The sequence below is a fragment of the Aricia agestis genome, chromosome 2 (assembly GCF_905147365.1).
Source record: "Aricia agestis chromosome 2, ilAriAges1.1, whole genome shotgun sequence".
Classification (NCBI taxonomy): domain Eukaryota; kingdom Metazoa; phylum Arthropoda; class Insecta; order Lepidoptera; family Lycaenidae; genus Aricia; species Aricia agestis.
Genome location: NC_056407.1, coordinates 3122259 through 3150076, shown reverse-complemented (window position 1 = coordinate 3150076; position 27818 = coordinate 3122259). Strand labels below are relative to the sequence as shown.

Here is a 27818-nt window from a genome sequence, read left to right as displayed (position 1 = left end):
AGGTATTCAATAAAGCTGAGGGCGTTTAGCATTTGCCTATAACCTCATGTAGGTTATAGGCAAATGCTAAACGCCCTTAGCTTTATTGGCCTATATAATATTAATTATACCTGGCAGGTAAATCAATATATTATGTATCATGTCAATTTCTTAACACTTGTGTACACGGCTGTCCATAAATTCCCATCGTTGTGTCTATTCAGTTTGAACAGTCCGAAATTGGATTTCATTTGATCCATACAAAATGTGAAGCGCGCCCGCGCCCGTACTACGTGCACCAAGCGCGCCGCAACCGCGGGACAGTCGTGAGCGATCGTGGATGACTGTGTATGAACGTGGATGACTGTATGTGAGACGCGAGTGTGTGAAACTAGCTGTAACCGGTGAGTTTTACACGTTTTAGGTGAATGACAAGTGCTTTCCGTGACTATTGGAGTAGGCGTTTAGACACGACGACAGCTCCCGCCAGATGTTACTACCTTTCGACCTTGTTACTTGACAATAATGTTCAAAAGTGATGCACTGGATTTGTCTTAGACAGTAGACTGTACGTTGTGTGGGTAATTTCCTGAATTTTATTATTTTTTACTGCGACTTGTAAGAATTAGAATAAGCCTAACGGATAAGGTTGAAATGTCTTTAGCTGAAAGCAAAAAATCAGTTATTTATTCTTCGTCTAAAAACAGAGCCTTAAGGGAATTGCAGTTATATGTACTATCAGAGAAGTTGATTCCTATGCAAATCGGGGACCTAAGTAGTTTGGTTGCGTTACGTCGAACCCAGCTGGCAGATCACAATTAACATTGAATTGAAATATTCGACCAAATAACGTTGGTCTGTCAATTGCATAGGAATCAACTTCCTCGATGGTACATAATATTATAACCAGAATACATTTTATGAAATATCTTTTGTTACAAATTACAATTCAAATGACGTCTGAATGTATGTTTGACTAGCGGACTGAGCCCATAGTAAGTATCGTCTGGTGACAGCGCTAGTAACATAATATCGACCCTGTTGAAATCCCAGTTAGGCACAAGTAGTATAATAAAACCGCCGTCCTATAATTTGTCCATTTCGGGTGCCAACAAAGGGCTCCTCCCGGCTCCCCTCGCTAGGGTGACAATCATTTTGAATACCTCAGCCAGGGTTAAATGTTTGGTGACGGACATCTTTGGATTTGGTTATTGATCTGACTTCGGTCGGTTTTGCTATGCCATCATGTAACATTTTACTAGAGCTACAACTCTGAAGTATGATCATAGGAACTAGCGAAACGCAAAGCAGACTCGAGAAGTGTTTAGCTAAGGTTTCATAGTGTTCTGTCTTGAAAACTCGTTCGACAGACGAAGACAAAACACTGTCATAACTATAACGCCCGTATCACCTCTCCTCTTTATCTATAATAAGGGGAATGACCGAGGAGAAGAAATATATTATTTAGGTACCTAAAAAGTAGAAGATAATAAAAAAATCCATTTGTTGAAGTTATGTTTCTACAAAATTATATTCAGAATCGATAAATCTTACTTAAACTCACCCAAACAACGTGCCCCTAAAAACAAGTATCCATTATTCCGTAAATAGGGTGCTAAAATTACCGCTTACGATGCTACAATGCTTTTTATTGTTTACCCTCAGTTGAGCGTGTATTGCTCTCTCTGTCGCACTCGCCCCCTCCTTCTCTAACGACAGGTATAATTTTGGGGGTCTTGGTTTATGAATAAGCTGCAATATAACTGCTACATTAATTTCTATGTGAACTTATAAAACAACTACATAATTATGAGTTCCAACTGCCAATGTAGTACAACAAGGTGAAGTTTTTAGGTAAAGTAGGTTTATAGGTAGATAAATAAATAAATAAAATAAAAATTCTTTTATTTCTGAGTAGATTTTAAGAAAATACTTTCAGAACGTTGATATAAGCACGGTGCCTACTATAGAAAGATCCCATTAAAGGACCTTAGCTAATGTTTATCTCGAAAAAATTTACGGTTCTCGCACTTTCGGCACAAGCCGCACAGCGAAATTACGTTCAACTTTTGTACCATTAAAGAAATTGATCCATAGGCTATTGCCTAGCCGACAAAATAAGGTAGGTACGCAATATGCCTATTGGCATATTGCGTACCTACCTTATTTTGTCGGCTTATATATTATATATGAAGTCTATTATAATTTTATCTCGTCGGCTGGCTTTGACAAAACATGAGTACATTACGTAGGTCATCTGCGTATCAATTTCTATGAATGTTCACATTGAAGAATTTGAATAATTTTAATCAAGTTGCATATTGAAAGCTAACATTCAAATCTCATTGTTACAGATACATGGATTGGCCGAGGATGTGTTAGTGCAGTGTTGTGTACAGTGTAGTGACAGTGACAGTGTGACAGTGTCAGTGACAGTGACATGGTCTGTCACGGGAGTGCAGTGATCATGCGCGGGTCGCACACGCACCGGGGTGCTGAATGAGAGCCAACATTGACGGTAAGAGATTTTATTCAATCAATCCAAAGTAATCCAAAATAGTATACTTTTCCTTATTACTGTACAAATAATACAAAATAATAAATATAAAGTGCGACTCGGACTCGTGCACGAAGGTTTCCGTACTGTATTAGAGCAAAAATAGGCCAAAAATTGTGTTTCTTGTATGAGAGCCCCCCTTAAAATTTTAGGCTAAGGTTTAGTTTTTACAAACCTACCCCAATTTTTTTGGTGGTCACATGGGTTGAGGAAGGGTGTTGCGGGTGAGATTTATCTCCCCGGAAAGCCCCCCCGTTTAGGAGAAATTCGCATTCGAAATTTTCGTAATCTTGAGATAAGGTCTTATGTTTTCTGGTGTTTACGTGTTGCTTACTATAACTAACTTAGTGTTTTCAAGGCATCATAAGGCTATGGTGAGTAGGGGACGATAATTTATCATTCCAAAAGTATTGTAGGTACAAGAACAGTATAATATTATAATTCTTAGCCGCCTTAGCTATAGCGTGGTAATTTTTTTGTGAACCACCCAGAAATAGTCCTTAAAAATATATTTTTATTGAACCAAAAAAATTGGGGTATGTTTTTGTAAACCTTTACCAAATTTTATTTTGTTTTCCTTTGTTAAAAATTCAAGTGCCTACCTGTTGTTTGTTATAGCGGCAACAGAAATACACAATCTCTAAAAATTTCAGAAGTCTAGCTATAGCGGTTCTTGAAATACAGCCTGGAGGGAGACAGACAGACGGACGGACGGACGGACGGACAGAGAGACTGACAGATATCGAAGTCTTAGTAATATGGTCCCGTTTTTACCCTTTGGGTACGTAACCCTAAAAACAACAAAGATAACTGTAGAAATCTCGGCTCCCACTGCCCACATACTTGAGGGGTGTCTGGCAGTAGGAAGCAACTGTCAAAAATGTGAGGCAGTGAAAGACGAGATTCAGGTACCGATACCCGGAAGTAAATAAGATACGGATCTTTATACTTTATCGAAGGTTAGGTGGATCTTCAGAACTGGATACCTCCTAAAGTAACCGCGACCGAAACTTGGTCTTGCTTCTTATTTCTTTAGGGATCAAAATATCTTTTATAAAACATGACAAAAGTCAGGCTGTCGCTGGCTTTTACTCTATAACCTCAATACTGTATATTATAATACTTGGTCGTTAGTTGTATTAACCCTATTTGCTATTGGCTATTTTATCTTCAAAATTCGAACCTATATGTATCACAAATGCAGCTAGCATTTTTTGTGTCAAAATACAAGTTCGTATATACTTACTTATATATACAGATTACACATGAAACCTTGGTATAAGCTATTCGGTAAACCCTGTAGGATATGCGGTGTTATCATTAATTTAATGCGGTTTTCGTTAGTGAGTTTAACATCACCGAATTTGTGCACAATGCACATGCACACAGCACATACACAGTTCGTGTGTACGTACTTGGTACGTACTATTGTTTAGTCGTACTACGACCTACTTATTGTCAAGACTGACTCAAATGTGTTCAAACTTTAGAGGTTTATGTTGTTGAGTCTTCAGTTTTTGCCACTGCTGGCGGTGACGAAGTTAACCCTTAATCGGGCCTAGCGAAAAAAACAGTTAAGTAGATGATCTTAGGTCAATTAGGATATCTGTGTTTAAAAAATCAATTATGAATTACTGAAACTGAAAATAATTATGTTTTTACGGGCGGGAAATTATTTCCCTTTGCCTTTTCATGACCAGCCAAGGTGGGAAATTATTTACCTTTGCCCGATTACGTCTATAAAGTTATAAATAAATAGACTAGTTAGTTGCGCTGACTCTAATTTTGTGTTTATTTTCCTCAATAAATGTGCACAAAATTATTTGAACTAAAACGAGTTTTTGTATCAGTATACGAAGAAAGGATCCAGTAAACAATAAAATATCCAATTTTTTAAAGTTATTTATTTAAATAAAATATAAATTATAAACCATTAATTCTGATTAATGTTTTTTTTAAACAGTTTACACAGACACATTTTTATATATAATATAGTATAGTGACGCAAAATGGAGTTGCTAATGGACTATGGAAATTATTTTCCCACTTGCAAGTATGTATTTCAAATGAATCAAAACCACATAAACACGTTTTTGCACTGAAAGTCATAACAAAACTACACAGAATATAATAAATTAGTACTCTACTACTACCATCTATCTACTTACCAGAATCTTTTTTGAAGAAACTTTGCAGATTTATGTCTCCACTATGTGAAAATCGCGCAATTTTTTTCAAAGCTGACATTTATTTGATTCTGATATGAATCACATTTGATACTTGAAAGGGCTAGGTTGCTAGTAAGATAATGTTGTAATTGTCTTAGATTCTATTTGTGTAAGAAAAATATCATAAATGGTTGCATTTTCAAAAATATTTGGAATTTCAGCTAGATTGAGAGGGTGGGAAAATAGTTCCCTGTACCCGATTAACTAAAATTTTTATGTGGCATGTTATTGTAGAATGTAGATACAGAGTAGGTTATAATGACTTTCTGCCCTTTGCCAGTTAGCGGCGTAGTGATAAAAACAGGCACGGTCTACATAAGTTCATTCTTGCTTTGAGATCGGTTACATAATATTCACAAAGCGGTAGTTTGAGGCGGATTGTCGTATTACGAATACAAAGGTATACGTAACGCTATTTCAGTTTACCAAATTTTGCAGCCCTTCTTAACAATAATTATAATCATGGCAAATATACGTCGAAGAAAATAAAACTTAGGGTGAAGCCAAACGAGCGTAAGTTGTGAGTCGCAGAATTTTGGTCGCGATTATATTTACGCGACCGAAATTCTGCGATATATACAAATGACTCACTGCTCACAAAATTACGCTCGTGTGAACCAAACAGGACTTTTGTATGAAACTGAATGCAGCAGAATTTCTGCCAGCCGAAATTCTGCGACACACAGTTCACAATCCACCCTTAAGCTAGGTTTCCCACAAAATGTACAGTTCCTCTGTGATTGTCAACAAGTGGTTGTCAACATTAAAGAAACCGCTACTATAGAAGTAGTTTTATGTATCAGATAGCACGATAGTGTTACCGGTCATAGACAATGGCCTACCGGTTCCCTCGCGCTCTCTACTCAGACAATCGCGGGTCAACGACCGGGCGAGACCACATGTAATTACCCATTGCTCCTCGGTAGATTCCTCAAAAGCGGATACTTGGCAGGTCAGTGTCTATAAGATAATTATGTCAATTGTCGTTTTTTAGATGTTTAAATTTTTCCGTCCGAAATGCACAAAATAATAGGGCTATGTTACATGCATAAACTTATAATATTAAGTATATGGTTACATGAGACGTTTTAAATAAGGGTTTTCCAAAGTGAGGTAAACTTGGTATTCTGCTATATTTGGTCCTTTCCTATGAATTCATACTTATTAATAATTATTATCCATCTCATCGGACAGTCATCAGTGGTCCCAGTGTAAAAATGATAACAAGACAAATTGATGAACGTATACGACTTTATACTGTAGTGTTGACGGCCGCTACACCGTTTCATAGAAATTCGTTAATCGCACGAGAACGAGAACCATACAATTTCCGGGATAAAAAGTATCCTATGACCTTTTCCGGGACTCAAACTGTCTCCATATTTCATACCTGAAATTTGGTGGAGACAAATTCCAGACAGACAGACAGAATTTCGCATTTATAATATTATTATTAGTATGAATTTACATGCATCTTTATATAAATAACAGTACCTGGATGACCGAGCTTTGCTCGGTATAGCAAACACTCATTGACTTTCAGTTTTTCGTAAACAACCAGAAAATTTACTTATTTTGCGTATACTGCCTAAACTATAAAAGATAGAACCATACAATGTTCTAAGTAAATGTAGATCATAAGATATTTATAAAAATATCTACAAAAATGTCCGCGACACACTATCTTATATCCATCTTATATCTTTTTTATTTAAGATTTTTAGAAAATGTCATTTTATTCGTGTTTTATCGAATACCGAGCAAAGCGCGGTCAAATAGCTAGTACGGTCTATCTATGTCAAGTGAGGCACAACAACAATTTTTTTCTTGATTTTTTTTGGACTACATTTAAACGCATTTATTTTACTCATGCTAATAATCCTTATCAAAATAAATAATTTCATCACTAAGTACAGTTTATGTAGACAATATTTGGTCTTTGAATGATTAAAATTGGACGTTTGGTTTAGAAGTTATGGCGAAATTAAAATATTGCGATTTACGCCCGTTTCGAAGTGGGCGCTACCAAGGCGAGGGGGCGCTCGCGGGAGGGGAGTTTAGATCTATGAGACGTATTGACTATTGACTATTGAGTAGTAATATAATATAGTCTATCAGTAGTATCGTCGGAGAGCTGACGACCAAATCAGGCATGTAGCTTCAGCTGTGTTAAAACCTCCCTGAACAACCCTTTCTAAAAATCTGCGTGCTGGCAGGCCGTGGGCGGTGGGCGTGGGTGTAGTAGGGTTAGGAAAAATTGGAAAAAATGTAGTTTCAACGACTTGATAGTGTTTGCGATGATAAATGTTAATTTATATTTTTTTCACATGGATAATAATGAATAATCAGCCAAGTGCGAGACGGACTCACGCACGAAGGGTTCCGTACTGGTAGAGACCGAAAGTAGACAAAAAAATGTGTTTTTTGTATGGGAGCCCCCCTTAAATATTAACTTTATTTTATTTTGTTATCTATTATTAAAATACAAATATAATTAAGAGGATTCCACACCGCCGTTTTTCCATACAAACGCTGTCCCCTGTTTCCTCCCTGGATAATGCCGGTAGAGTTATGATTTTTTTCCTGAATATCTATGGCCACTATTAGCATGTCCCTATGTTTTCTTTTTTTTCATAATTTAATTATTAAAAAAGATAAGAACGTCCAAAAACCCAAAAAAATGGCCAGATTTTCCTCTGTGTTCAAACACCCAGAAAACAAAACTGGCTAGAATATACAAAAAAATAAAACATAGGAACACAGCTCAAGCCTTGTTTTAATTCTTAGTGAAAAAATTACTTAAATCGGTTTAGTTTTGGAGAAGGAATCAGCGGACAACGAATCGAAGATTTTCTGTTCTTTTATTAGAACTTTTGTCGTGTTGTCTCTATCGCGCTCTGCGGTGGGAGACTTGAGATTGGTGAGACAGCAATACATTTTCAAATACCTATTTTCAATTTCTCTCACCCCTGGTGTATCCTCTTAAGGATTTCGTAAAAATTTTAAGTACCTAGCTGTTACCATTATTGCTTACGAGCAAAAAAGGACAAAAAATCACGTTTGTTATATGGGAGTCCCCTTAGATATTAAGTTTATTTTGTTTTTAGTATTTGTTGTTATAGCGGCAACAGACATACATAATCTGTGAAAATTTCAGAAGTCTATCTATAGCGGTCCTTGAGATACAGCCTAGAGTAATACAGACAGACAGAGAGACAGACGGACCGACGGACCGACGGACCGATGGACCGATGGACCGATGGACCGATGGACCGATGGACCGATGGACCAACGGACCAACGGACCGGCGGACAGACGGGCAGACGGACAGATAAAAAAAAACAAAATTGCTGAACATACATTTTTTTTCATTTTTCCCCACCCCACACTATTCCCACACCCACCGCCCACGGCCTGCCAGCACGCAGATTATCAGAAAGGGTTGTTTAGGGAAGTAGCTAACGGAGTTTTAACACAGCTGAAGCTACATGACTGATTTGGTCGTCAGCTCTTAGTCGAGTACCTAGTAGATCTATGAGTAAACAAACAAACAAAGTTTACCTCTTTACATAATATTAGTAAGACGTCGTATAGATTAAAAACTACTGAATCGAGTTTAATCATTTATTTAGTGAGTGACATAGGCTATATATTTTATACCCGTGCGAAGCCGGGGCGGGTCGCTAGTGAGTAATAAACATAAAATTATAAGTAAAATCAGTAGTGGTAGTGAGTAGTAACAAGTAACATAATGTACATAATATTTAAAACACCTCATTGCGAATTTGAATAAGTCGAACGAATCGGTAATGCTAGTGGCGATGAAAAATGGTTTAAATATGATTTCACTTACCATGATGAAAGCAATTGCTTACATTACTAACTTTCTGTAACATTTTCTCTTGACCTTTAACCGTCGTATCGCATGCTTACAGATTTTATACAAAATAGTTTAACATTTACAACGTAAAGGCAACTGTAGTTACCACTTACCTGCAGCTGTTAAACTAAAGCAATAAGTACTTTAAATTTAAAATCCACACGAATATAATACAGTTTATTAAAAATTAGAAAGTGTCTGTTTGTGCATCTTCTTTTTTGGGAATGTTATCAGTTATCACTTTACGCGTTAGCTAAACCGTTTTGATGAAAATTGTATGGAGATTAAAATGTATGGTAGAATTGGTAGATGACGCATAGTATTTTTCGACCTTATGGGCGGTTTTCCGTACCATCAGCCGGCCCGGCACCGACAACGGCGCGGCGGTCGGTGCCGGGGAAGCAAAAAATGAAAATGTATGGCTCGCTTTTCATTTACCGTATCAGATCTGCCAGCTACTTTCATGATTCACATTAAAGTACACATACAGTTGACTCTAAAGTATTATCACTCATTCATTTATGTTACACCCTGTATTTAACAGGAAAACGTGCGTATTATGTATGTATTTAAATGCATTATTAATTTATTTTAATTTGTGTCTAAAAACAAACGGTTCACTACGTCAGCCCGTGACCTAGGTCAACTGGCCTACTTCTGAACCTGCTTTACAATACACATATTCCTTTGAGATTCTTCAACTTTTAATGGTGTTTTTCAAGTGGATGAGGCCGTTGTACAACTTGTATGGTTAGAGAATGACATCACTATTCACTTGCACAGTAATTTAGTTGAGGTCTTTTTGACAGCAGTTTATCCATACTAATATTATAGATGCGAAAGTATCTCTGTCTGTCTGTCTCGCTTTCACGCCAAAACTACTGAACCGATTGCAATGAAATTTTGTACACAGTTATTCTAGAGTCTGAGAAAGGACATAGGCTACATTTTGATGTGGGAAAATATCTTATTTCCATGAAAATATCGATGAAAATTAATTCGCATTGCGCGTGGCCAGCGCTCATCCCGGGGGTCCTGGGTTCGAGTCCCGCAGGCGGAACAAAAAGTTTTCAATGTTCCTGGGTCTTGGATGTGTATTAAAATAATATTTCAAAAATCTTAAATATATTTTATGTTTAATATTATAAAAAATCCAGAAATATATCGATGCAATGAACATTTAGTTTTAATACGATTCAACAGATGGCGTTTTATATTTTACTTCATTGTAACATAGAACTAATCATACTTATTAGTTATTATGTTTTTGTTTATAGTTTTTAATACGTTAGAATATTATGTTTAATAATATTATCACTTGGTATAATAATAATCAATCTATCTTATCTTATAGAACTCCTACTGCATTTCTAATATATGTGACAAGTTGACAACAGAAGGCACGTACCGTGTTGGCCTTTAATCCATTCAGAAAATATATCTATGCAATCAACATTTTAATTCTAATATATGAAAACAGATGGCGTTTTATTTTTTACTTCATTATTGTAACAGAATTAATCATACCTACTTAATTATAATATATTGTTTTTATTCATAACTAACTGTTGCCCGCGACTTCGTCCGCGTGGACTTTAGTTTATAGCGCGCGGTGTCAACAAAATTTGGGTCAAATTTAAAAACTTTTTAAAACCCTGCTAAGTAGTACCCCTCTTAGGGCCGCGCTACACCGGAATGGCAGCGCTGAAAGTGCTCGCCTCGCCGCTGCCATTCCGGTGTAGCGCGGCCCTTAATTAATCAAAATACCCAAAAACAGCTGTGCAGTGTGCACATAATCTATACTAATATTATAAATGCGAAAGTATCTCTGTCTGTTTGTCTGTCTGTCAGTCTCGATTTCACGCCAAACGGCAAAATTACCGAACCGATTGTAATGAAATTTTGTGTACAGATAGTCTAAAGCCTGAGAAAGGACATAGGCTACTTTTTTACTGGAAAAAAGGGTTGTAAGGGGGTGAAAATGCGTAAATTTGTTCAAATTAAGTTAGTTCTAAAAATTCATAATAGATGGCGCCGTGCGTCTTCTACATCGCGCTGACGCTTGCTCAAAAGTCTTTCTATTTCTAAGAGGTGGTATCATCTTACAATTAAGTTTCGATTTTTTTCGATTGTTATATCTATTCTACGGTATTAAATAACTCAGTACTTTATCTGTGCAGTGACGTAACCTTAAACCTATCAATGATAAATAGTTTATGGGTAAAGTTGTGTAATTGGGGGGCTAAATAAGCTTTAAAATTTGGCATAAAATATAAAGTTTAATTTTAAAAAATTAAATACTTATTGTGTGCACACTGCACAGCCGTATTGAATTAAGGGGTACCAGGGTTTTTTTATAAAAGCTTTTAACACCAATTTTGTTGACATCGCGCGCTATAAACTGAAATCCACGCGGACGAAGTCGCGGGCAACAGCTAGTCTAATATCTTTCTTCATTATCTTATTCGTATGGCGTTTTTGATTGGTTGTGTTTGACGTTAGCGAAAGGCATTATAGATTCGTCATGTCTGTCTGTCTGTCCGTCCGTATGTCACAGCCACTTTTCAGAGAAATTATAAGAGCTATACTATTGAAACTTGGTGAATAGATGGAGTCTGTGAACCGCATTAAGATTTTAATACAATAATAATCGGCCAAGTGCGAGTTGGACTCGCGCACGAAGTGTTCCATACCGTTATAGAGCAAAAGTAGGCCAAAAATTGTTTATTTTTTATTTTATTTTAATATTATTCTTCTATTTTATTTTAATATTATCCTACTTCCTACTTCCTACTAATATTATAAAGGCGAAAGTTTGTTTGGATGAATGGATGTATGGATGTTTGTTACTCTTTCACGCAAAAACTACTGAACGGATTTTAATGAAACTTTACAATAATTTAGTTTATACATCAGAATAACACATAGGCTACAATTTTAACCGACTTTCAAAATGGGGGAGGTGTTATGTTTGTTTTTTTATGTTCAACGTTACTCCGCCGTTTGTTAACCTATTTTCAAAATTTTTCTTTTGGTATATAGGGTATCATCCCAATTTGGTATTATATTCACAAAAGTGATGATTTGATGAAGGATCCATGAGTAATCGAGGGAACCCTCAAAATTTATAGAGAAACATGTGGTGACTTCGGTTTCGTGAGAAGAATTCTAGGCATATGATACCAACAAGTAAGATATTGCACCGAGGTATACCTGGTATACCGTGGTTCGGAAGGTGCTGAAAGAACTCCTGATTCTCTATAGATACAAGTTTGGGAGTTTCAGTGTTGTTTTAAGAACGGAAAGCATATGCTACTATGCAAATACATTCTTCATCATCATTATCACTACCATATCATACCACGCCTCGCCCCATGATTATGAGTCTAATATGACCCTGTTATTGGTACTTTTCATAGTCTTTTAGATTGGGACTCGAGTTTGTCAAGCAATAATTTAAAAATATCTATACTTAATATTATTATAAACCTGAAGAGTATGTTTGCTTAAACGCGCTAATCTCAGGAACTACAGGTCTGATTTAAAAACTTATTTCAGTGTTAGATAGCTCATTTATCGAGTAAGACTAGGCAATATATTATCACGCTAATACTAATACGACCGAAGAAACTCAGGAAAATGTTGGAAAAACGGGGGAAGAAGGAAGGAAAAAGGAAGGGTTTATCTCACGAACTACTGGAGCAATTTTTATGGCAATATTTGGCACAGATATAGAGTAGACCACGTGAAGGGAGTATAGAAAGAAAGAAATAGTTTATTAAATCAAGTTACATAGACTCGTTTGTTAGTAAAGGCTTATAAATTATGTTAGTAAAATTATCTTTATAAGTTTTTTAAGTATAGCTATTTTTTATGGGAAAATGTACGGTTTCCGTAAAATTCCTAATTTACGCGGGAGAAGCCGCGCGAGACATCTAGTTAATACCTAATAATTGAAGTACACATACTTCGTGAAAATATCATGTGCCTACCTGTTGCCATTGCCACAATAGACATACCATTGCTGACATAGAGCAAAAAAGGCCGAACAAATCACGTTTATTGTATGGGATCCACCCTTAAATATAATATTTAAAATTTTATTTTGTTTTTAGTATTTTAATAATTTTTTCCATTTTTATTCCATTTTTAGGATTCCGTATTCAAAGAGTGAAAACGGGACCCTATTACTAAGACTTCGATGTCTGTCCGTCTGTCTGTCCGTCTGTTTCTCTGTTTGTCTCCAGGCTGTAACTCAAGAATGGTAATAGGTAGAGAGTTGAAATTTTCACAGATTATGTATTTCTGTTGCCACCATAACAAAAAATACTAAAAATAAAATAAATATTTAAGGGGGGGCTATAGATGCCTACATTAAATCCCGTCTTCTGTAATCTGTAGTCTATGATCTATCCTCTATCTCCGTCACATGTTCCTTTCCCCTGTCCTATGGCCCCCATCTCCTGTCCACGCCAAGCGGTCTTCGAAGAAAGGATAAGTATTAGACTGTGGTTCAAGTTTCCTGGGTCTTTGATGTAAATTAAAAATTTTGTGTGTACCTAATATAGATCCCTTAGATGAATGATTGGTCTCGCGCTCGCGCTACGAGCACCAATCATTTATCTAAGATAGATGCAAATAAAATAGTCGTGGGTCGTGGTCGTCGAGGGGTGTTCCATTTTGTAAATATCGATTATAATAACATAAATTCACGCGGACGAAGTTGCGGGCAACAGCTAGTTATAGAATATAAATTTCATTAAATCAAATTAAATATAAAAATAAATCAAAAACCTTTTAATTTCATAAAAATAAACCTTATTGCTGCTGCGGAACTCTTTATGGGCGAGTCTAATTCGCACTTGGCCGAATTTTGTCGCTAAAATGTGTGATTTTATCTGGCTATAAGTATTTGGTTTGTATTAAGTATCAACCATGGACGTAAAAAAACACTCATACATTTTTTTACGTAAATTGTATCAATATCTATATAATGTAATAACATATTATAAAACAAAGTCGCTTTTTTTCCCTCATGTCCCTCTGTTCCTTTTAATCTTTGAAACTACGCAACCGATTTTGGTGAGTCTTTCAGTGTTAGATAGGCCATTTATCGAAGAAGGCTATATTTTATCACGCTAAGACTAATAGGAGCGAAGAAATAGAGGAAAATGTGGAAAAAACGGGGAAAATTATTGGAAAAGGCTAACTAGAACGCGCTAATTAAGGAACTACTGGTCCGATTGGAAAAATTCTTTCAGTGTCAGATAGCCCATTTATTGAGGAAGGCTATAGGCTATATTTTATCACGCTAAGACTAATAGGAGAATGTGGAAAAAACGCTGGAAATTACTTGTAAGGGCTTATCTCGCGAACTACTGGAGCAATTTTTATGTTATTTGGCATAGATAAGAAGTGGACCACGTGAAGGATCATAGGCTATCGATTTTAAACATTTTTTCAGTGGCTTATTATATTTTATACCCGTGCGACGCCGAGGCGGGTCGCTAGTAAAGTATAAACCAATACGATATATTCAGTAAAATACATGCTAATTTATCTGCTAAAACTATTGACAGGAATTAAGACCCTTGCATTGCTATAGGACACCAGCCGTTGAAGCATCCTCATACATATTTACTATGCTTGAGTCAAATTGAAAAAAAAAAGTTTTAATCTTCATTTACTTCATACACTAAGCGATGTTTAAGTTAAACTATAAACAGCGAACCTCGCTATAGCTAAAACGCAACGTTTAGGTAATACAATACCCGGAACACATCGCATAAAGTGAAAATAATACCAATGTAGGTCAACCTTAGAGCAGTCAGCGGTGTTAAAACATAGTTAAAACGTTTAACCGCATACGTATCCTGTTGTTAAACCTCAAATCACGTTAATTCATATTTTTAGTTCTAGGAATGGATTTACAATGTTCACAAATATTTATGTTTATAATATTATATTTATTATTTATGTTATAAGCTCTCATAAAAATGCTTTAGTTTGGTTTAAAACTAATTAGTCAAAATTACTTACGTTGGCACTAGCGGTCATTGACCTTCCCAGTCTAGCAGCGATAATATGATAAAATATGCTGTTCTCTGTGAACTTAAAAAAAATTAATTTATTATTATATTTATCGGAATAACCTTTTAGGAACTCTTAAGAAGGATAATATCAAACCTTTTCTGAGTTCAAAGCAATTAACTTCATGCTCAACCCGCTGCCAACCGGCACCTTTATTGTCAATCGCAGATTGTATATTATATCCCATCAAAAACATCCTGTCTCGCAACTCAGTTTTTATACTGTAAGAATTTATGAGATCCATGCAATACCAAGTCGGTTAATGTATTCAGTTATATACTATACCTAGGGGACCTTCTGTCTCAACTCTCAAGTTATAACGTAAGTTATAATATCATATCAATATTAAAAATAAATAGATCAACTTGGACATCGCATGGAGCGCAATAGACTAATAATCTAATAATATAATAATTATGTATTTAAATTGTAAGATACATTGTGTTTTCAATACTTATTGTGTGCACACTGCACAGCTGTATTGATTTAAGGGGTACCAGGGTTTTTTTATAAAAGCTTTTGACACCAATTTTGTTGACATCGCGCGCTATAAACTGAAGTCCACGCGGACGAAGTCGCGCGCAACAGCTAGTATTATTATAAATGCGAAAGTGTGTTTGTTTGTTTGTTTGATTGTCCTTCCTTCACGGCCTAGCGAAGCAACCAATCGACTTGATTTTTGACGAAGACTTAGTTGGTCTAGGAAAAACATCAAGTTTCCAAAGGAGGTTTACAAGAATATTCGTATATTACGCTATTTTTTTTTCCACGCGAGCAAAGCCGCGGGCAAAAGCTAGTGCTTCATAAAATATATAGATACCTAACTACAAGTATTACTCCTTCGAATATACGTACGGAAATATCGATGGTACCGGTACAATGATTCATAAATTGCAATTAATGTAACTTTGTAATCTTATACATGTATAGGTATGGGATTACAAAGTTATTCACGAACTAGAGAAAAAAGAAGAAAACTGGACAGTAATTATGAAATGTTTATTAGGTTTTCCCTTAATTAAGACCCTAAACACTAGCTAGATCTACCGACGATAAACAGGTGATATTGATGGTACGGGTACAATGATTCATAAACCGCAAATGTAACTTTGTAATCCTATACATTTATATGGGATTACAAAGTTATTTACGAAGTTAGTGTATCTAGAAAACTGGACCGAAATTTTGAAATATTTGAATTTTTCCTTGATTTAGACACTAAACACTAATTATATTCTAAATTCGAAGGTTATATGTCTGCTAGAAGTGCCTTAGACTTTTGGTGATCGGTCAGTCAGTCAGTCAGTGACAAAATTAAGAATTTTTAACAAGTTACAGGTCTTAAACTACTGGTGCAAATTGAATGAAATTTTAAATATACCGTGTTTATACAATGCTTGCTTAGCAACTGAAAATTCAGGCTTGTTGGTTTATCCACAATGAAGTTATAGGGGTCAAAAAGAGCCTGAATTGGTTCGAGAAAAGGATTGGCCGCTTTTTTGCTCGACTTGGAGGGGGCACTGCCGTGCCCCCAGATAATCTTTAATATAAAAATGAGTCGCTGAATGTGTTGCTAAGCGCAAAACTCGAGAACGGCTGAACGGATTGGGCTATATTTAGTCTTAAATATTCGTAGAAGTCCAGGGAAGGTTTTTAAGTGACACGAAGTTCACTGGGACAGCTAGTCTATAATATAAAAATGAGCCGCTGAATGTGTTGCTAAGCGCAAAACTCGAGAACGGCTGAACGGATTGGGCTATATTTAGTCTTAAATATTCGTAGAAGTCCAGGGAAGGTTTTTAAGTGAAACGAAGTTCACTGGGACAGCTAGTCTATAATATAAAAATGAGCCGCTGAATGTGTTGCTAAGCGCAAAACTCGAGAACGGCTGAACGGATTGGGCTATATTTAGTCTTAAATATTCGTAGAAGTCCAGGGAAGGTTTTTAAGTGACACGAAGTTCACTGGGACAGCTAGTCTATAATATAAAAATGAGCCGCTGAATGTGTTGCTAAGCGCAAAACTCGAGAACGGCTGAACGGATTGGGCTAATTTTAGTCTTAAATATTCGTAGAAGTCTAGGGAAGGTTTTTAAGTGACACGAAGTTCACCGGGACAGCTAGTCTATAATATAAAAATGAGTCGCTGAATGTGTTGCTAAGCGCAAAACTCGAGAACGGCTGAACGGATTGGGCTAATTTTAGTCTTAAATATTCGTAGAAGTCTAGGGAAGGTTTTTAAGTGACACGAAGTTCACCGGGACAGCTAGTAATATATAAAAATAGAAAACGAGGAATCAGGAAATATTATAAGTTTTTTTACATGGGTTAATGACCGCCAGATTACACTTATAGCTGTTGTCACGTACAGACTGAAGTCACATGAAATCTCGCAACTTGAAATATTGATTGTTCTTTGTGGTTCTTTTCCAATTTATCTACTTTGTTACACTTGGATTAAAATAATATGATGTAATATTGTTTTAACAATACATATTAGCATTACTAATAATGTTTTTGTTGTAATTTCCAGGGGTGTTATGGACAAGGAGAATGGGGATGGCGGCGGGGAGGCCGCGAAGCCGCCGCCCGACTCCATGCTCGACCCCTCTGGGCTCTTCGGAGGTGAGTTTTATTTAACTAGTTTTTTTTTGTAACTGGTCAGTATTTACTGAGAAGTATCTGAGGTTCTGGTATTTCGTATTCTAAATTTAAACCAGCAGTACAAAATTTCTGCGTGTAAATGACCATTATTATTCAGTTGACATCATTGAGGTCGGTCGTTACGGTAGTTTGTGTTCTACATTTAAATTTTAAAGGAGCAGCCCACAATCTTTAGAGGTTAATGAAAGATTTGGTCTGTACGTTGGGAGTATTCGTAAAGAATCATCCGTACCATCAGAAATCAATGCTTAAGCAGATGGGGGGACCAACGTAATTTGATTAGGTTACGTGATTCGTCAAATGAGTGTCGGTAACTTGGTAGTGCCTCGTGAATCGTGATCAGTGGGCTTAATATAACCCGGCCAAACTACAAAGGCCGCTATCTGTCCATGAATAAGTATGTATTTCAACAGATTAGATATTTACAGAACAAGATCAGAAATTAACTCTACTTTAATTTGAGGATTTTAAAACGTACATTAAATTTTGAAAAGGTAGTTACGCAATTAGAATATATTTGATACCTGGTTACAGTATTTTTACTTGCTCTACATAAATAGCAACGTAGTTAAAATAACTATTAAATATAATACAAGTTAAACAATGTTTTCAATAATCAATATAGGTAAATGAGTCAAGTAACAATAACAATTTAAAATCAATACGTTTATCAATACAGACACAAAAACCTGCGATAACTGATAAGCATTCGCGATGGTCGCGGGGGCAATGACCTCGCCCGAGTGCGCCGGTACTCTATTGCTCGGCTATTGGGACTAAATTAGACAAGTCGTTTTAGAGTACATCACATGACCTTAATACATACGCCGTAAGGGTGAATTTCGTATAAACCCGAGGCAAAATGACTGTGAATGGGAGAAACAGGAAAGGATACTGGATGTCCGTAAAATGTACAATTCCAAGCCGATGTTAAGTTGCTCGTGTGTGGCTTGAGATTTTATTGTATTCATTGGGTTTGAGGCAGTCCTTTAGTCAGACTTTTTAATGTATGTAAGAGCATCTTAAAATGATTGTGATTAATCTAGGTGATTTTAACAAGTTTAAACTGTACGATACATTCTTAAAGTCGCTCGCCAGATTAAGACAAAACAATGATTTTTGTTTAAAAAGACTATAAATATTACAATTTACATCATATTAAAGCTAATTGAGTAACTTTTTAGGGTTCCGTAGCCAAATGGCAAAAACGGAACCCTTTAAATAGATTCGTCATATCTGTCTGTCCGTCCGTATGTCACAGCCACTTTTCTCCGAAAATATAGGAGCTATACTATTGAAACTAAACTTTTTTGCTCTGTATCGGTACGGAACCCTTCGTGCTCGAGTCCGACTCGCACATGGCCGATTTTTTAACTAAACGATGACTGATGGAGCACTCCTATGTCTTTTCGCGGAAATCCAAGCGCATGCCAAATTTCAACGTGACGCACAAGCGTGAATGTGACGTGATGTAATATAATACATATGTATAATATATTATAATAATATAATATCTATGGACGCTCCACACCACGTCAGTCTGGCCCCGTGCTAAGTACCTGAAGGACTTGTGTTACGAGTACCAGACATCGGAAATATAATTAATACTTTTATACTATTATATATTATTATGTAATTAAGATTTTTATTATATGATACACATCCATGACCCAGGAACTTTTGAAAACTTTTTGTTCCGTCGGCGGGATTCGACCCCCGGCTTGAGCTACCAACAGTCCACCAACTGAGCCACAGATGTCGTCAAATATAGGGTAATAGGCGGACAAACAGTAACACGCCATACTTTTTGCAATATTACAATGTTAAAAGGCGGAGTTGGGCTCCTAAGGAATCAAACTTTGCACATATACAGTGCAGATTTACAGTAAACAACCTAAACCACAAGAAAGTGAATAGGCTACTAATTTTTATCGAATGGAAATGTACGGTCCCTAGTAATATTTAATATCTAGATTTACGATTGCGGAGCCGCGAGCAGAAGCTATATTTTACTTTGTAAAATGAAAGCATTTCGAGAAGAGCTTTGATGATTTACATACAGTGATGTCAATGATCTCGTTATAAACGCCCAAATATTTATCAAATCCATTAGAAATCACTCCGAGTCGAAACTGACGCTGACATGCTTTAATCAGGAATAGAATGTTTGAGTGAAAATTTATATATATTGATTTTTTGGAAACGAGATAATGCTGGCTTGTCACGGCGCGTGAGATCACGACCGAGCCGATTTGTGCGAGCGAGCACGAGCCAACAGGCGAGTCCGCGATACCCGTTCTCACGGCGGCGAGCCGCGACGAGCCCATAAAGTTAATATGTATACTTCGCGGAATAGAGAAACAAAGGCCTGAGCAAGCGAGATGTCACTATCAGTAACACTGCGTGGTAAAAAGAGACGTGTGATACATGACAGCAGAACTCTTTTTATGACGTCCAGTCGGCACTTATCGGCACGTTGACAATTTAATCTCATAAAATTTATGTTCAATCATGCTTGTGTAAGTGTATACGTACGTGTACACATGTTTTTATACAGAGATGTAAACCAATTTCGGTTTCGTTTGACAGCTCGAGATTGTTGCTCTATTCCGCTAGGTATACTTTATGGCCGAGCCGCGTCTTTGAAGTTTGAAGATACCAACTTCAATCGGATCGGACGCGCCTGTTCGAGCCAACCCGCGCCACCTCGAGCCACCACCTTAACACGGCGCGTGGCTTGAACTGGCGTGGCGCGGGCCGCGGCTCGTGATAGTTCGCAATGTGAGAAGCTAGCATAAGATGAAATAAAAATTTATTTGGATTTTAATTTCCGGAGCCACCGAAGTAACTTGTAGACCGATTTTGATCTGGCACATTTGATCTTAAAAAGTAGATGAAGCTAATAAAGGGCTAGCCTAAATAAAGCAAAAAAATACCCGTTTCCAACGGCGTAATTGCGTGTACGACACCAGCAACTTCTATGAAATAATACGACTACCTAAATACTTGCTCTACATCAGTTCTCAAACTTTTTTGGTGGTGGTACCCATTTCATTTATTGACGGACCCCGAAACAATCCGAGGAGCACACATTGAGAATAGCTCTGCTCTACATAATATTATTTAAATATACTTGGATAATTATTACTGTAACACATAACATGGTAACAATTGATTGCAAACTCGATTTAAAGTGATATTACACAGGTTCACGAGCACGTGTAAGCTATATTTAGGCCGCGCTATTTTCGTACAATACCCGTATTTATAAACAAACACGTAGTCGCTACTTTATGCTGAATGCTGATGGCTTGACATACATTACACTCATGATATGGCAGTTTTAGCCTCTGTAGGAGGTCGAATTCATAGAGTATTTTTAGGTCACCGCTCATTACAGTTAATTTACACTCAATATTATTGGAATTTTATAACGAACTAGAGATCGCCCAGTGGTCGAAATTCGACCTTACTTGCAACGACATTAGGACTGCTACCTATATTCTGAAAAAAATTTTGACTTAATCATATTTTTTTCAACTCTTGTCTCTGGGACTCAGCTGATCTCAGACTGGCCGTGTAAGCATTGTCTAATAATATCTAAGATTCAATAAAAAAAAACTATAATCCATTTTCAATTTGTCAACTTGTTGTCAACAGACTTCAACCTTAAATAAAAGAGTATAATTCGTATGTATAGGCTTGTCACTCAATAATCTGTCATTTTTCCTAGTGTGTGTGTTCTAGTGTGTGTAATGTTTTATTTGTTAAAAAATGTATGATAATTTTTTTTATAATAGAATATCATAGTATGATAAAAGCATAATTTCAAAATAATATTAGCTCGATGCACTCCTTCAGCATATAAACTATATAACTGTGCAGAATTTCATTCACCTACGTTTCCCCATTTTTCGTCAAAAGGGATACAAAGTTTTTGGCTCACGTATTAATATATAGATAAACCAGGGTCGATAGCGGTAACCAACCCTCGAAAACTTTAACAAATAACCTTTAGGCATTAACTCTTGAAGCGACTTCAATTGATGTCTATAAACTATAAAGACTAACTTTGAATCCCGGGGAAGGACATAATATACCGGGAAAATTTACGATTTCTGTATGAAAACATGTAGCGTTTTATATAAGTATATTATTTGAATAGTTTTGCCCCCGCTTTGCAAAACAAAATCCCATGGTAACCTTACATTGCCCGTGGAAAATAGTACCATTTTATAAGACTTTAGAACTAAGAAACAATCAATTATATCAAACACACATTGGGACTTGTTAATTATAATTAATCTGAAGAAAGGTATTAAGTCTTTAAGAGCTAAGAAACAACAAATGCACACCTGTAACCGATAACATTTTTTACTGAACCTATTTTAATAATGTCAAATATAACTTTTGATACTACTGCAGAATGCAGACTGCTACCGTTTCTACCCTCTCGCCGGGAGTTCTTATAAGAATATTTGATTGCGAGACTGTGTAGTGTAACAATATTATGGTCTCTCAAACCACACAGTGAACGTACGAATCACACTGACGTCACACCACCATGACAGCACCACAGTCCACATGTTGTTCAGTCGTAGGGAATTTCCGCGGAAACATAAAACGATTTGAGGAGTGCCAATTTTGCGCTCCGGTCACTCACCTAGGTATATCAAGTCTATTAATAAGTCTTTTAATATTGACAAATAAACAAATAAAATTATACTTTTATGCCGTCAACCTTCAGAAACATAAGTCAGTGGTCAGATATCTATTCTATTATATATATTCTATTCAAATTAGGACTCGAATTCTGTAGTTACGTTATTTGGTAATCTATTTTAAAAGATCGTGGCACAAAATGCTCTTGTTATAAAATAATATAATAGTTACTTCGCTTCGCTTACATGATGATTATACATAATTTATGCTCTAAAATCTAAATTGTTATGGGTGGGATAGACCACCTTCCTAGAATTACTTTAATATAATATATTGTGTAATGACGTCATTTGCCCATGTCTATGACCATCTAAGGTCACGTAACTTAAGGCTACAGTTACAACTTACACGCTGTCTGGCATCAGTTCAGTCCAGTCCGAAACTGACGCCAGACTGATGTCTGAAAAGTACATTTAATCAAATCAAATCATTTATTTCGGGCATCAGAGGTTCATATAACAAATACCTTAAAACTAACATACATATTTTATATATATTCTTAAAAACTATGTCACTGTCACGTTTTGCCGGCGACGTGACTCTCTTCGTTCCGGAGTCTCCCCCGGAACCTCCGATAGACTACATCCATCGGCCAGATTTATACGTGGGAGAGCCATGTTTCGGCACGAATGGGCCGGCTCGACCGGAGAAATACCACGTTCTCACAGAAAACCGGCGTAAAACAGCGCTTGCGCTGTGTTTCGCCGAGTGAGTGAGTTTACCGGAGGCCCAATTCCCTTCCCTATCCTCCCCTATTCCCTTCCCTTCCCATCCCTACCCTCCCCTATTACCCTATTCCCTCTTAAAAGGCCGGCAACGAACCTGCAGCTCTTCTGCAGGTGCGTTGCCGGCCTTTGATGCTGCGAGTGTCCATGGGCGACGGAAGTAGCTTTCCATCAGGTTCATCAGAACGTTTGCTCGTTTGCCCCCTTCTTTCATAAAAAAAAAGAACTCCGGCGCCTCGAAAGTCGACAGAAGATTCGTCGGTATTCTCACCACAAAAGAGCTAAAGTTAACCTTGTGACTGTGACTGATTTTGTTTATTACATAAGTAATAAACAAAATCAGTCCGTCTATCAACTAATTACACGATCATTCTGCCGTCATTTTTGACCAAAATGACGGACTGAACTGATGCCTGACTGACCGTGTAACCGTAGTCTAAGTTTTAGCCAAGGCGTCACATTGTGAACTATCAAAGCAGTGACGTCACGTGGTCGCGACTCGCGGCAGTGACGTCACATGCAAACACATGATCGCGGTTGTGACGTCACATGATCGCGGCTGTGACGTTACATGATCGCGGCAGTGACGTCACATGATCGCGGCAGTGACGTTACATGATCATGGCGGCCGTAAGTTGTGACCCACATCGGGGACCTTGGGTTATAGGTCAGGACTGTTTCGTCAGTCAAGGTCAGACGTATCGCTGTTATGTAACATACGTCCGCATAATATATTAGAATATGTTATGTATTATGTAACAGATAATAAGAACAGCTGATTACATTATGAACATTGAACATTTTCAACATCATGATGTGGTTGAATTTCAACCTGCTTATTTGGTATGGGCTATGGAATAGTAGGCCTGTAACTTTGTAAAAACTGAAAAGGCCAAATTAAATACATATTATAACGAACCTTTTGGAAAACTTAGGTTACAGCAGTCAGCAGTTATAGGTTCCATGTTTATAAAATTGTTAAGATTTTGACGAAATAGTTCTCTGGTACAATACAAGGCCCATGAATTTTGCCTTCTAAGTTCTATACAAATACTCGGGGCTAGCTAGTAGCTAGGGCTAGGGCCATATAGCCCTTGTTTATGTTATGACATATCTACATATAACCATTCTAATGATCTTATTATAATTTTCCAGCGTACTGGGGTCGTGACGGCGGCGGCGGCGGCGCGGCTGCGCAGGCGCAGGCGCAGGCGCAGGCGGCGCTGTTCGGGTTCGGCTCGCGGTACCCGCCGCCCACCACGCTGGGTGTCGCCGCCAACCAAGCCGCCTCCCTCGGGCTACATCCTGCCGCCAGTGAGTCGCCGATACATGCTTTATTCTGAAATGTCCAAGAGTAGTCTTGATACTTGTTACAAAGTCATAGTAAATATCCAATTTTTAACTTTGCGCGTCTCTGTTCAAAAAAGGTTGTCACCATAACAGGCTAGAGATATTGATAAATTTGAGCGACAAAATTACAGATTCATTTCAAAAATTAGTCATTGTTTATTCTTTTTTTAGAAAGTTACACTAGAAACGTTTGGTTTATATTAACTTTGTCTCATTTATGTCTACTGTAATTACTATATACTCGTTTTGCATTATGCATGGTGTGCTTCACAAAGTCATTGTCATAAAATATATTTTTCATTTACCAGGTGCGGCATGGTGGTCGATGGCGTCCCACCTCGCGGCGCAGGACTACCTGGCGCGGCTGCAGGCCTCCGGCCTCAACTTCCCGCCCATGGCCGACCCCTACGCCGCGCTCTCCGCCCTCTCCGCCATGAAGCAGCCGCAGAAACCCGCCAAGCCGCCATCCAGGAACGATAGGTAGATGAAAGTATTAATTTGTAAACAAGTTTGTTATGTGGAATCAACAGATATTTGTCCTGACTCCTGATTCACAATGCTCAATTCGACACGTATTCGAAAACTTCACTGCGCGACATCGAATAGACGCTCGCTAGGAATTGATCAATGACCACACGGTAAAGTTTCCGAAACCGAGTCGAACGGAAATCGTGAATCAGTCAGATAATTGTTAATAACGCCCGGTCCTAAAATAAGCAGATTGTATTAGGACCTAGTATCTTTATATTTTGTAAATACGTTACTTACCAGCTACTCTTGCATCATTATACAACCAATCTACGGTGGGCTAGCCAATAGGGTGCTCTTTTCACACAGTCGACTGTTGCTCTTACAATACAGTCCGGTCTCTACTTTTCCATTGACCTAATTCGTCTCTAAATTCTAATCCTAATGAATAACATGAACATGATTGCAGGTCGGGTCGCAGCAGCTCCTCCAGCGTGTCGGCGAAGGACAAGAGCCCCGCTACCAGCACCGCCAGCTCGCAGCCCAGCATGAGTGAGTGGGCTACACTGTGCTCTTTATTGTAGTCTTTAAATCACACTGGCGATTTATAGGCGGGTCAATGAGGGTTAATATTCCATTTGCCACCAGGTGCCGCTATGTAGCCTTATACCGTGGGAGAGTCATGCTTCGGCACGAATGGGCCGGTTCGACCGGAGAAATACCACGGGCTCACAGAAAACCGGCGTGAAACAGCGCTTGCGCTGTGTGTGTGCGTTGCACGCTGGTGAACACCTTGGTAATTTGTATGTATAACCACGCAACGGCAGCGCTGCGTCGACGCAACGCTGACGCAACGCGCCGTGTGGACTGGCTCTTAGGCTACATAGCGGCACCTGCTGGAAAATAGAATTTCAAACACCCTTATCGCATGACACCCATACGTTTAGTGTGGTGTGTCGAGAAAGCGCCTTGCCAATTGCCAGTTTGTTAAAGCTCTTGTTTTGGTGTATTAGTTAACAATGTTTTAGTTCCGGCTAAGCCAAAATCGGGCCAATTATTTTGGCATCTATCTCATGTAGTCATGTATGATTGTTTCATCGTATTTTTTGAGCACTTAACTGTTACCATCGTGTTGTTTCAGGGTCATCGTACGGCTTCCCAAAGACCTCCTCACCGTCAACGATGTCGTCGCCGTCGCTGTCGAGCCTGGCGTCGCTCAACAACCTCGCGCAGCAGCCGCTACACTCCAAACCCAGCAAGCAGCAGCCGCTGCCCTCGCGTGAGTGTTAGCACTGTGCAGTGATTATTCTATTAATTCAGTTATACAACATCAATCAAGTGTATGAAACTCCAAATAGTATTCACATGGAAATCGTTGACGTAGGTTACACATTCAGTTTCTCATCAATTTGATCCATCAAACTGGTAAAGATTGACGCGAAACTGAACGTCTAACCCACGGATTGAATATGGACTGATCATTTTTTTAATGTACTTACTGGCGTCAACCTCAGATTGATGGACTGAACTGATGCCAGATTGAATGTGTAACCTACAACTTAAAATTACATTATCACTAGGTACTCTTATGGGCCTAGATGCCTGAAATAAATGGTAAAAAAAACTTAGGCTTGTATGGCAGTGATCCCAAGTGGGCATTGCTAATTTAAAACGATCAAGTCCTTAATGATGGTACTAGTATTCACAGTTCAATCATAATACATATGTATGCAGGCAAGAGCTCCAGTTCATCATCATCATCATCGAAGGAGAAGGAGCGGGACCTAGCGATGCTGCGCGGCGACCTCATGCTGGCGCAGGCGGCCGCGCACGGCGCCTACCACGCCGCTGTCGCTGCTGCTAAGGGCAAGGTGTGTGTTTACCTGAGCACCTCTTAGGGTAATTTATATAGCTCAGAGTCGAGGCGCATCGACGCGTCTTACAAAAACTGAACATAAAAAAGTCAACCTTTAAAAATTGAAATTCTGTAAAATTGCGCGAGTCGCGTAATGACGTTTTGCAGTCATTTGACCATGCCTAGTGCATACATCTTATCAATATTTAATTTTGATTTTTTTATGATGTCCTGCAGCCTGCTGCTCGTTTGTATTAGTATTTACTAAGAAGATGTTTAACATTTTATTTATATTTCCAGAACATGTCGCCTTTATATCCCTTCAGTATGAGTGGCTCGGAGAAAGACCGGAGATCAGGCATCGATTCCTTGACGGGCCTTCCTCATAATATTCTTAGGTAAGGTTATAAAAATTATTAACTCTATCTAGTAATTGTTCAATAGCGCAATATACTTATAGTGATAAGTGATAACATATATTGTTACATTATTCTAAATAAATGCTTATGAAATTATATTGCTTGTGATTATGAAAAACTTTAAATCCTTTTCTTTTTGCTTAGTGCTGCTTTGGAATCAGGGTAAGTAACAGAAAATACATTATACTGTACTCGGCGAAACATGGCGGTAGCGGTCATTGACCTTTTTAGTCTAGGTGCTAAATGAAAAATGCTCGCACTGTATTTAGAATGTTTAAGAATAAAATTGACCTCTTATAAATAAAGACACAGATTATTACAGATTCATCGGAAAACCTTTTAGAATGATAATCTCCAACTTTTTATGAGTTCGAAGTGATATGCTTCATATTCAGATCACATCGAGTATACAAATTTACGATATCGCCCTAAAGGTGGCGGTAGGGCGATATCGTATTTTGCATACTCGATGTGAACGAATGAAATTCTGACACTTCATTGTCAATCGCGGCTTATAGAAAATGACAAGTTTTTTGACAGGGAGTCAATGACAACTACCGCCATGTTTCACCGAGTAGAGTATACCTATACGGTACCTAAAAGTAATATAGAAAGCGAACCATAATAATTATATACTTATATAATATACAATGTGTCCCGACACCGGTGTCCGATCCTTTAATGTCATGATCTATGGCATATTTTATCGACAAATTGGCCCTCAAATTTTATCTCTCTCTCACGCTATGAATAATAAAAACTAAGGAATCGTAACTCCCATACTATTACCGTTTTAAATTTGGTTCCTTTTGATCTGTTATGTAACGTCAGCCTAGTACCGCTCAAGGTCACCTAAATATTGCAAATGTATTGAAATGTGTA

The 27818-nt window shown here is 37.7% G+C and overlaps 1 protein-coding gene across 14 annotated transcripts in view; it reads left to right on the top strand.

Annotated features, from left to right (window-relative positions):
• The window catches only part of LOC121739961 (bromodomain adjacent to zinc finger domain protein 2B-like), an 80532-nt gene that overhangs the window by 17981 nt on the left and 34733 nt on the right, over positions 1–27818 (top strand). For 10 of the 14 annotated variants that reach the window (XM_042132609.1, XM_042132614.1, XM_042132613.1 and 7 more), the window contains exons 2-10: positions 2334–2497; positions 17267–17358; positions 24000–24158; positions 24503–24674; positions 25132–25214; positions 25804–25941; positions 26397–26533; positions 26818–26915; positions 27081–27098. In XM_042132609.1, the coding sequence (XP_041988543.1) occupies positions 17274–17358; positions 24000–24158; positions 24503–24674; positions 25132–25214; positions 25804–25941; positions 26397–26533; positions 26818–26915; positions 27081–27098 (890 nt within the window). In that variant the 5' untranslated portion in view covers positions 2334–2497; positions 17267–17273. The remainder of the gene's footprint in view (positions 1–2333; positions 2498–17266; positions 17359–23999; positions 24159–24502; positions 24675–25131; positions 25215–25803; positions 25942–26396; positions 26534–26817; positions 26916–27080; positions 27099–27818) is intronic. The other 4 variants (XM_042132617.1, XM_042132610.1, XM_042132616.1 and 1 more) reach the window with 1 other exon arrangement.